This window comes from Trichosurus vulpecula, chromosome 8 (assembly GCF_011100635.1).
Source record: "Trichosurus vulpecula isolate mTriVul1 chromosome 8, mTriVul1.pri, whole genome shotgun sequence".
Taxonomy (NCBI): Eukaryota; Metazoa; Chordata; class Mammalia; order Diprotodontia; family Phalangeridae; genus Trichosurus; species Trichosurus vulpecula.
The window spans coordinates 55976206-55988587 of record NC_050580.1 but is presented as its reverse complement, the minus strand read 5'-3'; the positions used below and the strand labels follow the sequence as shown (position 1 = coordinate 55988587).

Below are 12382 nucleotides of genomic sequence, written 5' to 3'. Positions count from 1 at the left end.
GGACTGATGCAAATTCAGAAAAAGCTACAGACCCAGGCAACAGTCTCCTGTTGGAGACTTGGGAAATGAGACGCCCAGAGTATGATGGTGTGGGAGGCAGACGCATGTGTGCCAGTGCCTTTTTCTCCCAACACAGGCTTTGCTGGTACGCCAGGGTATCTGTCCCCTGAAGTCTTGAGGAAAGATCCCTATGGAAAACCTGTGGATATCTGGGCCTGTGGTAAGCCCTTTTAACACACTCAGCTGTGAGTATGAGCAGCCTTAGTTTCCAGGAGAATTGAAAGGGGAGGGGGTAGTGGTGGTGAATGGGGTCCTGCAGTCACATGGCCAGTCAGTAGATGGAGCTCACTCAAGTGCCCAAGGGACCAATATTCACATCACAAGTCTCCAACCAAGTGAACAGAGAAGGTTCCCTTGCTGCATTACATTTGGTTCCCTATTCTAAAGAAGAACCAAACCAAGACCAGAGAGTTGGTTCAATTGAATACAAATGATATGAACACCTACTAAAAGCAAGGATAAATGTCTCTCTGCCTGCTAGCCTGATTTACTCAGTTTCCCTCACTCTCCATGCCCCAAAGGACAGGTGAAGTAGGGAGCACAGCCCTAAGGTGATGATGAGAAATACCTTTCAAATGAGAAAATATTTGTAAAGCACTTAGCACAGTGCCTGGTACAGAGTAGGTGCTTAATAAATGCTTATTCTCTTCCTTACTCTGAGATAATCTCACACACACACATACACACACACACACATACACACATATATACACACACACACACTCACACACACACTCTCTCTCTCTCACTCTCTCTCACTCACACTCATCCATCTCTGATCAGGTCTAACCTTGGTTTGGCTGCCATTTTGCTGAGTGACTCTAGACCCAGGGTCATCCCTAACGTGTGCCTGGGGGTAGGCAGCTGGCTCTAGTTCCCTGTTGTGCTCTATGTCTTCCTGTAGGCGTGATCTTGTACATACTTCTGGTGGGATACCCTCCCTTCTGGGATGAGGATCAGCACAAACTGTATCAGCAGATCAAAGCTGGAGCCTATGATGTAAGGACATGCTGGGAGGGGTCTGACCACACCCTTAGTATGGGCCTAAGGGGAGAAAGGGAGCTGGGGAGCAATGGGGTGTGGCTTCGGTTGGTCTTTTAAGCCAATGCTGTCCTGTCCTGTCCTGTGGGTTACCTGTGGAGGGGCTTATGGTGCCCTGAGAGAAGGAGAGAATCCCTGGAACATATAATACTTAATCTCTAATACTTTCTGTGTTGCCTCAGTGGACCAGACCCCACAGAGGGTGTTCAGTATGGGAAACTGAAGCAAGGAAGAGGAGTCCACCTGCTGGGTGCAATAAAGTGCTCATGTTTTCTCCATCTCTCCTTCCCCTATTCCCTTTCCCTAGTTTCCGTCACCAGAGTGGGACACTGTGACTCCTGAAGCCAAGAACTTAATCAACCAGATGCTGACAATAAACCCTGCCAAGCGTATCACAGCTGACCAAGCACTGAAACACCCGTGGGTCTGCGTAAGTGTCCTATTACGGAGAGGACTGAAGCTCTGGCTAGACAACAGTAGATTTGATAAAGATCTGGGGGTGTTAGTGGACCTCCAGCACAGTATCAGCTAATGGTATTGCGCTACCACCCCAACACACTGGTGCATCTGAGGTTGCAATAAGATTGGCAATAGCCTGTGTGTATCATAAGGTGAGGATTCTTTATACTCTATACTAGCAAAAGATGTCTGGAGTTCATGCTTAGTACTGGTTGCCATATTTTATGAAGGAAAAGATCAAACCGGGCAAATCCAGAGGAGAGCAACCAGGATGATAAAGGGGCCTGCAGACTGTGTCACAAGAAGATCAGTTGAAGGGACTGTTTAGACTGGAAAAGAGACTTCTAAAAGAATTCGAAGGGGTGCCACGTGGAACGGGGAGTGGCTTAATGCTGCTTGGCCCCAGAAGGTAGAGGTAGATAATAGATTGCCCCTCAAGGGGATGGGGTGAGGTGGGGACTGAATAAGCACTTATTAAGCACCTCCTATGTGCCAGGCATTGCTCTAAGTTTGGCTTTACAAACAATTTGATCTTTATAACAGTCCTTAGAGATCAGTGCTGTTATTATCCTCATTTCACAGTTGAGGAAACTGAGGCAATTAGAAGTTAAGTGACTTGCCCAGGGTCACACAGCTAGTACACATCTGAACTCAGGTCTTCTTGACTCCAGGGTGAAAACTAGATGTTTGTTTGCTGGAAATGCTGTATGAGTAATTCTTGGTCACATAGAGGTTGGAGTAGACGATTTCTGGGGGAGGAGGCTTTCCAACTTTGGGACTCTGGGATTCTCCAGAAGGGCATTTCTTCTCTCTGGAATATTCTCTTTACTAGATGACCAGTCTCCCTGTGGTTTGGTCGTATTCTTGACCCAGGATTCTTCTTCAGTCTTAAAAATTCTGAGTAGCTTGTGATGAGGATGGGTTTAGCAAGCACCTAGTCTGAGTTGACATGCTCTGTATTTGTTATATGAGAAATAGTTCTAAAACTTAGCTCTGTGGAAACCTTATTTATCAGAATAAGGTTGAGAACTAGCACCTCCCACCAAAAAAAGGCCCATGGTCAGCAAAAATAAGAAATGTAGGAAAAGCTGTCTCTCAGATCCTATTTACTCTTACTTTGTGCACAATTAAAGCAAGCTTTTAGTTATTTGGTTTCTAAACCCATAAAAGAACAAAAGTAGTAAATTAGAAGAGGAAACAGATGCTGCCATGGGCAATGAAGCTGGCAGCACTGGCAGCAACAATCATTTATTAAATGCCTACTGTGTATCAGGCTCTGGAGACAGAGTAAAATTAAACTGCCATTTCTGTCAAGGAGTTTATATCCAACTTGGGGTTAGAACATTTATTTTTACAGATAAGTAAATAAGAGAGATTTTGAGCGGGGAGAATGTGCCTTCAACTAGAGGGGTCATGGTGACTTTCTTTTCCCTTTTTTTTTTTTTGAAGCAGTTGAGGTTAAATGACTTGTCCAGGGTCACACAGCTAGTAAGTGTGAGGTCAGATTTGAACTCAGGCCCTCCTGACTCTGGGGCTGGTGCTCTATTCACTTTGCCACCTAGCTGCTCACTTTCTGCAGGAGCTGGCACTTGAATTGAGCTGTAAAGGAAGCTAAAGATGTCACGAGGTGGAGGGGAGGAGGGAAGGTATCCCAAGCATGGGATACAAAGGCAGGAGGAGATGGGGTGCCTAGTTCAAGGAATATCAAGTGAACCCAGTTTGACTAGGATGTCACGTATGTGAGTGAGAGGGATGAAGGGGCAGTCAAACTGGAAAGGAGAGCTTCAAGTGCCAAGGCATGGAGCTTATAATTTATGCCAGGGGGAGTTGGGGAGCTATTGAAGATTCTTCAGCAGAGGAGTGACCCAGGTTTTTAGGGAGTATCATTTTTGGTAACTGGATAGAGGCTGGAGAGCCTAGAAGCAGGGCCAGAGGTGATGAGGTCCTGAACGGTGGTGGCCATGTTGAGTGAATGCTAGAGATGTGAAGGTGACAGAATCGGCATGAAGTGAGGGCTGAGGAGAAGGGAAGAGCTGGAGACAACTCCAAGGTTGTGAACTTGAGGATGAAAGAAGAAAAGTCCCATCAACAGAAGTTTGGAAGGGAGAAAGGAGGATAGGGAACGAGGTGAGGGGAGTGGTATAGATACTGGAGTTCCATTTTTACACATGCTGCCACTTAATACCCATGTGAACTTGAACAAGGTAACCTTCTTGGAGCCTCAGTTTCCACATCCCTCCTGGCTTTAAATCTCCAATTGTCTGACCAGAGCCCTGAGTGTTCCAGACTCTGCTAAGCTGTTTGGGTCCCCTGCATGGGCAGGTGGAATATCTAGGACCTGGGCATCTTCCAAGAAGAGCCACTAGAGTTTGAGTCATGGGAGTACTGTGTCCGAATGTCATCAGGGTGACCCCACAGTCCTTAACCAGAAAAGCCTGATATTTCTGGCTCTGTGGTTCCAGATTCCTGAGTGGGATTAGTGGAGCTCTTCCTGCTTTCTGTGGGAACTTGAAGCAGCTAGGTGTCAAAATGGTTGCTGGGCCTGGAGTCAGGATGAACTGAGTTAAAATCCAACTTCAGATACTTACTAACTTTGAGACTCTAAGCCGATCATTTTAGCTCTGTGCTTTGAAGGGCAAAATGCTTTCCATACATTATCTCATTCGATCCCCACAACAACCCTGGGAGGTAGGTGGTGGTGGTGTTTTATTATTCATTCTCATTTTACAGATAAGAAAACTGAAGCTTAGGTTAAGAGACTTCTCCAGGGTTACATAGCTAATAAATGCCCAAGGCAAGATTTGAACTGGGGTCTCTCTGACTCTAGATGCAGTGTTCTATGTGGTGTACACCCAGCTTCCTTATGGGAAGCAGCTAATAGGCCGGTATGCCTGGAGTGGAGAGTGTGCAAAGGGTTGAGACTATGACATGAGACTAGAAAGGTGGGTGAGAGCCATATTGTGCCAGGCTTTGTTTTTTGTTCCAGAGGCAATAGGGAGCCATCAGATATTTTTAAGCATAAGAGTGATTGGATCAGGTCTTTAGTTTAGGAATATTAATTTGATGGCTGTATTGAAGATGGATTAGAAAGGAAAGACACTAGAAGAAGCCGCAGTTATAAGGCTCTTGCAATAGTCCGGGGGAAAAATACTAAGTCCCCAAGCAAGGGTAGAGTCTATGGGGGTGGAGGAAAGGTAAATGAATAGGCCAGATGCTGTGGAGGCAGAATAAAGAAGGGGGTTTTTAATTTTTAATTTAATTTTTTGCAACTGATTAGAAATGAGATGATAGTGTGCTAAGTCAAGTTTGACCCCAAGCTTGCAAGCTTGAGGGACCAAAAGGGCAATGGTGGTGCTCTCCACGGAAATCTGGAAGTTAGGAAGAGGGATAAGTTTGGGCAGAAAACAGATGGGCGCCATTTTAGTCTCATGGATTTCAGGTGCTAATGAACCATCTAGGCAAAGATGTTCAGCAGACCGTTTGTAACATAAGACTAGCATTGAGGAGGGTGAGAAGGATTGAATGTGTCCATTTGGGAGTCATCTGCCTAGACACATTAATCAAAGCTGTGGTATCTGACAGAAAGCAAAGAGGGTACAGGTAATAGCCCTAGGGGACACCTACATTTAGGGGCCTGGAGATTGATGCTGATCTGGAAAGGAGCCTGAGAAGGGACAGTCGGACAAGCAGATGGCCAAGAGTCAACAGTGTCATGGAAGTCTAAGGAGGAATGTAATATGTCCAGGCTGGGAAGAAGGGGCCACTAGTTTTAGAAGTTAAGAGAGTGCTGCTAACCTGGGATCAAGTCATTTCTCTCTAGGTCTCAGTTTCCTCATCTGTAAATTGAGATAAGTGGACTAGATAAATGCTCAATGACTCTTCCAGATCTAATGGTCTGTGGTTCTTGAAGTTCATTATTAACAGACTGCCCTGTCATTGCCTTCTCTCTCCTGGGAAGATTCAAATACCCTCTGGAGGCATCATTAGTGAACAGTGTTGTTTATTATTCAGACTATTATCATCCTATAAAAGTTGCATTTGTATAATGCATTATCTAAAAGTACTCTCACACTGATGATCTCATTCTGACCTCAGTAACCCCAAGTGTGGTAGTGAGGGCAAGTATGATTATACCCAATTTTGTGATGTCCGCTGAGGGCACGATGGCATTCTTTCTTATCTGGGCATTGGACCTAGGAAACTTGGCTGCAGTGCCATATGCAGTGCCGCTGCTTTCTTTCAATAAAAAGCACCTTCTCTGTCTTTTTAGCAACGTTCTACAGTAGCCTCAATGATGCACCGGCAAGAGACTGTGGAATGCTTGAGAAAGTTCAATGCCCGGAGAAAGCTGAAGGTGAGGTATTCCCCCTTCTCTCACCAATAAATCCAGCTGCTCTGTTACATTGGGCAGTTTGGAAGGTTGGGGAGTTGGGGATGGGGTGAGGTGTGGTGGCAGTGGATCACCCACAGGCCAGTTTGTGATGGTCATAAGAGTTGGAACTAGGCTGGGGTGACCGGGACTTTGTCTGAGGTGCTAGGGTTTCCCTGGGGAACCTTATTCCCATCCTTACAAGTCCCCTGCTGGACCTGTACTAAGAGGCACTGTAAGGGTCTCATTCCGCTGACACTCCAGTCTGCCCTGCTCCTGCCCTCTCTACCCCCAAGAGGTTGCTAGCCTGTTCCTCTTCCTGTGGTCCACTCCCTCTGCACTACCAAGAGAGTCCCTGGCACCATTGTCCTCTATATCCCTTCCCACCCGTAACCAGCGTGGTCCCATGGTGGGGGAAGAGCCCAGGACAAATGCCCCTAAAGTCCATTGTACCAATCATTTATTCCTTTTCTTTTCTCAGGGTGCCATCCTCACAACAATGCTGGTTTCCAGGAATTTTTCAGGTAAGTTTTTTGCCAGCAGGGTATTTCAGTCGTTCCAAGGTGAGTTGGGAGGTGAAGTTGGGTGGGGAGTTGTTCTCATCTCCTGCTCTCAGACACCCAAGACAAGCTGTAGGATTAACCCAGGACATTGGCCTGGGTTTGGCCTTCTGACCCCAGATGCTCCCCTCCAAACTAAGATGTTCAGGTCACTCTGCTTGGGTTTAGACTTTCTGAAGAATCCTCCCTAGCACATGTGGACGTTAGCACCCCTGTTTTTTCTGGGATTAGTCTCACGCTCTCTCTCTCTCTCCCTCTCCTTGAAAATAACTCTGGTTATCAGGGAGAAGGGGGTGGTGGGAGCTTAAAGAGAAAAGAGAAGGGAGGGCTGATCGAGGAAGCTCTCCCATAGTGAGTTTGAGTCAGCCTTCACTGCCAGCTTGCTGACTGAGCACATCTAGACCCGTCAGCCTATTTTCCTAATCCCTGGCAGGAGGCAAGCAAACCCAGCCCACTAGCCCAGAGAAATGATGCTAGATGTCAAGCTCTTTGCTGAATAAAGTGCTTATTACTTTCTTAATGATGATAATTGTAAAGGAGAGAAGGAACGGAGGGAGAGGACAGGACTGGCTTAATGATTCGAGTGTGTGGGAAAGATGGGAGCAGAATTAAGAGATCAGCCTCCATGTTACCATATTCTGCGCACCCTCCTCTCCTGTCTTATCACGGGGCTTCCTGGCCCAGGGCAGCTGCAGGGAGTACAACTGGCATGGCAGGGCAGGCTCAGATGAAAAAGTGCTGCTGATCATGCCCCCTTTGGGTGAGGAGTTTCCTCTCTCTCATTCATCCCTCTAGGTTTGTTGTTGGGTTTTTTTTTCCTTTTCTTCTCTGTTCCATTCTTATCTCATCAATTGTTGCTCATCAATGTCAGCCTGCTCTAATATACTCAGTGGAAAAGTTTTTAGTAGGAGGACGTTTCACAAAGCATTGCCCGCTGTCCTCAGGCAGAATGGGGTTATACCTTTGTTCTGGGGAGGATGAAAGCGTGGACTTTTTGGATAACGGTACATGAAAACAGCAAGCTTTGGAGCTTAGCAGTAAGATGTCTGGAGGGTTAGAGAATGGCCAATGTCTATAAGGCCTCTCTGTCCCTTTAACAATGGAATATAAGCAGTTTTTAGCATATTCTTGAGATGAGGGGTGAGTGACAGCCCTACAAAGAAAGGGACTGAGGGTGAGTCTAGCTGATTTCTCCTTGGGATTTAAACTGGACTCCTACAACTTGGTTCTTAGTCCGTAATTACTTGGTACTTCTGATGCCCAAATTTGGTCATGTTGAAATTACTGGACAGTCCCAGTGGCATTTTTATGTTGAAGTTAGAGCCATAATTCTGTCCTTTCTCATGTCTCGAGGGTACCTTCTGGCCTCAGACCTCGTCTTTAGGGTCATTCTGTGCTCCCTTCTAGGGTAGCCAAGGGTGGCCGATCCCCACTGGGTTAAGGTCTTGGTGACAACGGGAGTCATTTCACCCTGACCCCTGAGGAGCCTCAGAATTTTGCTATGTCTTCTGTTCTTCAGAGTTCTCTTGCTCTGTGAGCTGCCTTGGGCAGGGGAGATATGAGACAGAAAAGCGGCCTTGAATCTGGCATTGAGCTGACCCCACTGGAGGCTCTCCAGGCTGACCTCTTCTTACCCTAGTCCCTGGAATAGGTATGGAGTGGATCCTGTCTGCAGGAGCTCCCGTGAGAAGAGATATTTAATATTCCTAACAAGGGAAAGACTGTGAGCTTTACTTGATTAGAAGCTAGAATGAATATAGCTCAATGGAATAGAAGTCAGTTGAGCCTGGATGAAGTACTAGTGCCCACTTTGTGACAGGCACTCCCTCAGTTAGGTGTTGCCGTCACAGAGACCAAAACAAAATGACCTTCTGCCCTTAAGAAGTTGATATTCTATCAGAAGGCTACCAGATGTACATGGATAAATTACAGGTATTTTGAGGCAGGAGAAAATTCTAACAGATGGGGAAATCCATGAAGGCTTCCTGGAAGAAATAGTATTCAAGCTAAGCCTTCCAGAAGGGGGAAGGATTCTCAGAGGCAGAGTTGGAATAAGTGGGAGACGTGAGAACCAGCCAGTTTGAATGGTGGCAAGTAAGACATGGAGAGTTAAGTTTGGGGACCCCCCAAGAAGCTGGTTTAACTAGGATGCTGCTTCTCCGCTGGACACGGAGGTCTTGGCTAATTGTAAAATTGAGGTTTGTGCTGGTAGGAATCATTTGCTTCACTTACCTCTATTTCCTTTTCTGAGTGTTTGTCCCTGGGGTGCCATCTCCTCCAAATCTGTGAGCTTAGAGAACCAGTGTCCTCTGTCTAACCAGGAGGGAATGAAGGAGGGACATAGTAAAGGAGGGAAGAACAAGGAAAACTGGAGATCGATGTCTAGGACTAGGCCCCTGATTAAGCATCAGCAGGGTGTGGGCTGTGACTTCCTTGCAGACCTGGGGACCAGGGTTTGGAACATAGAGAAGCACGGGGTGGGGCTGGGAGGGCTGATTCCCCTCCTTCCAGCATGGCCCTCAGGCCATCAGGTCTCCTTGTTCAGGCATTAGGGAAGGAAGTTGTTCTCTAGGTAGGATTCTTTTCCCTCTGTCTGGTTCTGAGCCCACACCTAGAAAATTGGCATGTACCCCTTTTTCTGGGGTGTAGACATGACACGTGGTTTCTGTGGGTCTTGTCTGTCTCCAAAATGAGCTTGGTGTGTGTGGGGGTACATCTGGGGGGCGGTGTGGAGCCTCTTTCCATGTGGTGGAGTTTTAATGTCCCACCCCACCCCCAGCTCTTTCAAAGACCTCCAGTCCTCCATGCCACCCACTCCACTTTGCTGAAGGGCAACAATTGCCTTGTTGCCCTTCCCCCCAGACGCTCCTGCTCCTCCCAGCTCGGCTGGCTTGGCCACGATGCCCTTGGCCCTGGTGTGCGTGGGCTGTGAGTGGGCTCTCTTCTTCTCGCCCACTTCTCACGCTCAGGCATGCTAGCTGCTGATTGGCCACTGTGGCTTCGTGGCGGCTCTTAGCACTGAGAGATTGTATCCCCTCAGTTGGCAGGCAGAGCTCCGCCCCCGCCTTGGCCGCCGTGAGCGCCGCCGGCCTGGCCGGGCAAGGTACGTGGCATGAGTCCTCCCCGCCTGCCTGACCCAGCCCTCTCCCATCCTACCAGGAGGGGCCAGCATGTCAGGCCCACTCACCAGGGAGGTGCCACCCATGCTTGCTGGCTGAGATTGGCATGCAGAACGGACCACCTAACCTGGCAACACTGAGCCCACTAACCAGCTCTGCATGCCGGGCGCTTGCTGACTCTCAGGGGGCTGTAGCCTGAGGGAAATGGAGCTGGGCAGTGGCAGGAATTTCCTCTAGGCCGCCTGAGAACCCAAGCTGCCTGGTACATTCTGGCCAACAAGACACTCTTGGCAGCAAGGGATGAAGGCTGGTCAGGCAGCCCCCTGGGGCAGCATTGGGTATGGCATAGAGCCTCCTAGTAGCTGCGATGAGTCCCAGGTGCTACTTCTCAAGAATCCGAAGAGCAGACAGAGCATCCCAAATCCAGAGCTCTCCGCCCCTCCTGGGGAAGAGAACGGACAGGTCGGTCCCACTTCCTAAGGAATAGGCCTTATCAAAGAATATTCCCCACCCCACTGTGAAAGCTATTGATGGGTCAGGCTAGGGTGTATCTGCAGCCTTATGGGAGAGGACCCTGTCCTCATCTGAGATGCAAAGGACTCCTTGCTCTTGCCTGCTGGGCTCAGAATGTGTAACAGATGAGGGCAGGAGGGCCACATCCCACCCTGAGGGAACAGCACAGATGGTGAGAGATGGTCTTTTCCCCCTTACATTCTGCACCTGCCCATTTTTCTGCCTCCTCCAGCCAGCCACCTTCCTCAGGTCTTCCATCACAGGAGCTCACTGCTGCTGTGTCCCACCTGAAACCTCTCTGAGATCTTGCTGTTCTGCCCAGTCCTTCCTGTTCTTGTGAAGCAAGGCAGTGAATCTCTGGGGAGATGGTTGAGTGAGCTGGGCTTGTATTAAACCAAGTGTAAACATTCATGCCTTCTCGAGGCTTAAGCCCCCTTTGTGACAATCTGCTTGTTTTCCTCCCGTAGGCTGGTCTCTGTCAGTGTCTGTCTGTATGTCTTCATGTTTGTTCTCCTTTGTGCAGTGTGAATCTCTTTATCTCTTGATGAAGCCTTAGAAATCTTGTAGCCTTGGAGTATAGCAATTCTGTTTCTCAGTAGAGCCTAGGGAGATTGTGTGTCTTTATCCCCTTCACCTCAGCTGCTTGGCTCCCAAGGATCTGGGTTAGATGTCATTGCAGAGAGTGTTCCGAATTAACGGTGTCACCCCTTGGTGGTTGGGGCCTTTTCTGAATGATGGTTTTTCCCCAGAGATGGAACATTTCCTAATATAAGGCAACAGAGGTATGTCCCAAGGCAGGTGAGATTTGGGACTCACTAGGTCCCAGATCCCAGGACCCAGTGAGTTCTCATGCTGCTCTCCTCTAACCAAGGGGGACTAAGAAGACTAAATTCTTCCATGGGGCAGTCGTACTCTGTAGGTTCTCAGGACCAGAAGGATGTCAGAGGGCCTGGCTGAAGCTACACCTCTGACAGGCCCAAAGCTGTTTTGTCTTTCCATCCTACCAGGAATTCATATTCGAGAGAGAGTGAGTGAAAGAGGAGGTTCATGCTGCACGAATCCTGATTTTCTGCTTTGTCTTCACAGCTGCCAAAAGCTTATTGAACAAGAAGTCAGATGGAGGTGTGAAGGTAGGTTTCTCATCCGCTCCTTGGGCCAGAGACTCCCACTCTGACTGCACCTACTCCAGGGACTTCTGCCATCTTGTTCCCCCTCTCTTCCTAGGATCCCAGGCCTGGTGGCTGTTTTCCTTCTAAATCAAAGTTCTTTTCTGTCTTAAGGCTGCAGAGTCCGGTGGGCAGAGGGAAGGAAAGGAAATGATGGTTTCTCCGCTAAAGGGCTCGGAGGCCACTCACCCAAAAGAGTGTAACTTGGGAAAGCCTAAGAGCTTAACGCTAACTCCTCTGGGAGGTTTTTGTCTTCTCCTTTAGGAATTTCCCCTCTGTTTTTGTTTTTTTTTTTAGGTTACTTGGTTAATATCTTTCACTTCTTCAGTGTGATTAGGTGTTGCATAAAATAGCAGAGACAGATGTGTGGCTGTTTTGTTTTTCCCCATTCTACTTTGGGTGAGTCAGTTTTCCATGTAGAACCAGAAAAAGGAAAGTAGGGTTGGTCCTTGAGGAGCCCAGAGACCAAAAAGGAACCTCATTAGGATGGCTGGGTCAGGGAAGTGAAAGACGTACTTTATATATTGATGGACTCTTAATTGAGGTGGGTAGGGGGAGAGAACAGTCAGAAAGTTAAAAGATTCCAAAGGTGTGGCTTTATGGAGAAATTGGTGCTATCTTGGACTATGACAGTGACTGCTGTAGCGAAGTTCAACCCACAAAACTGCCCAAGTGTATAAAATGTTTGAACTGGACTTTTCCCCTAGGACCTGTGTGTGTGTCTGCATCTGAGATGTGAATGTACCTCTTCCTCTTTCTCATTCTTTTCCTCTGCCCTAAATCTATGTGCATGGCTGCTTCTGTGTACACCTACCCCCAGGAAAGGAGGAGTTTGGAACTAGAGCCTCCCCTTTGGACATATCAGGGTAGGAGCTGGATAGGAAATGGGAGAGGTAGTGAAGGAGCCACAGGTGGACAGAGGGGAGGATAGGCCTTAGTTGGGGAAAGAGATTTGAGCTTCTTTCTGTTGGCAGAGATTGCTACAGATTTATTGAGCTTTTAAGTGTGGGCCTCTATACAGAATCACAAAAGAAGCATGAGGTCTGGCCTCACCTTAAAGACATTTACCATTTAGTCAAGTCGGTGAACCACCTG

The 12382-nt window shown here is 47.9% G+C and overlaps 1 protein-coding gene across 20 annotated transcripts in view; it reads left to right on the top strand.

Annotated features, from left to right (window-relative positions):
* CAMK2G (calcium/calmodulin dependent protein kinase II gamma) overlaps positions 1-12382 on the top strand; it is a 60891-nt gene that overhangs the window by 31364 nt on the left and 17145 nt on the right. For 10 of the 20 annotated variants that reach the window (XM_036734388.1, XM_036734389.1, XM_036734392.1 and 7 more), the window contains exons 8-14: positions 137-220; positions 965-1059; positions 1409-1531; positions 5831-5914; positions 6411-6453; positions 9530-9592; positions 11208-11251. In XM_036734388.1, coding sequence (XP_036590283.1) covers positions 137-220; positions 965-1059; positions 1409-1531; positions 5831-5914; positions 6411-6453; positions 9530-9592; positions 11208-11251 — 536 coding nt within the window. The remainder of the gene's footprint in view (positions 1-136; positions 221-964; positions 1060-1408; positions 1532-5830; positions 5915-6410; positions 6454-9529; positions 9593-11207; positions 11252-12382) is intronic. The other 10 variants (XM_036734384.1, XM_036734385.1, XM_036734393.1 and 7 more) reach the window with 1 other exon arrangement.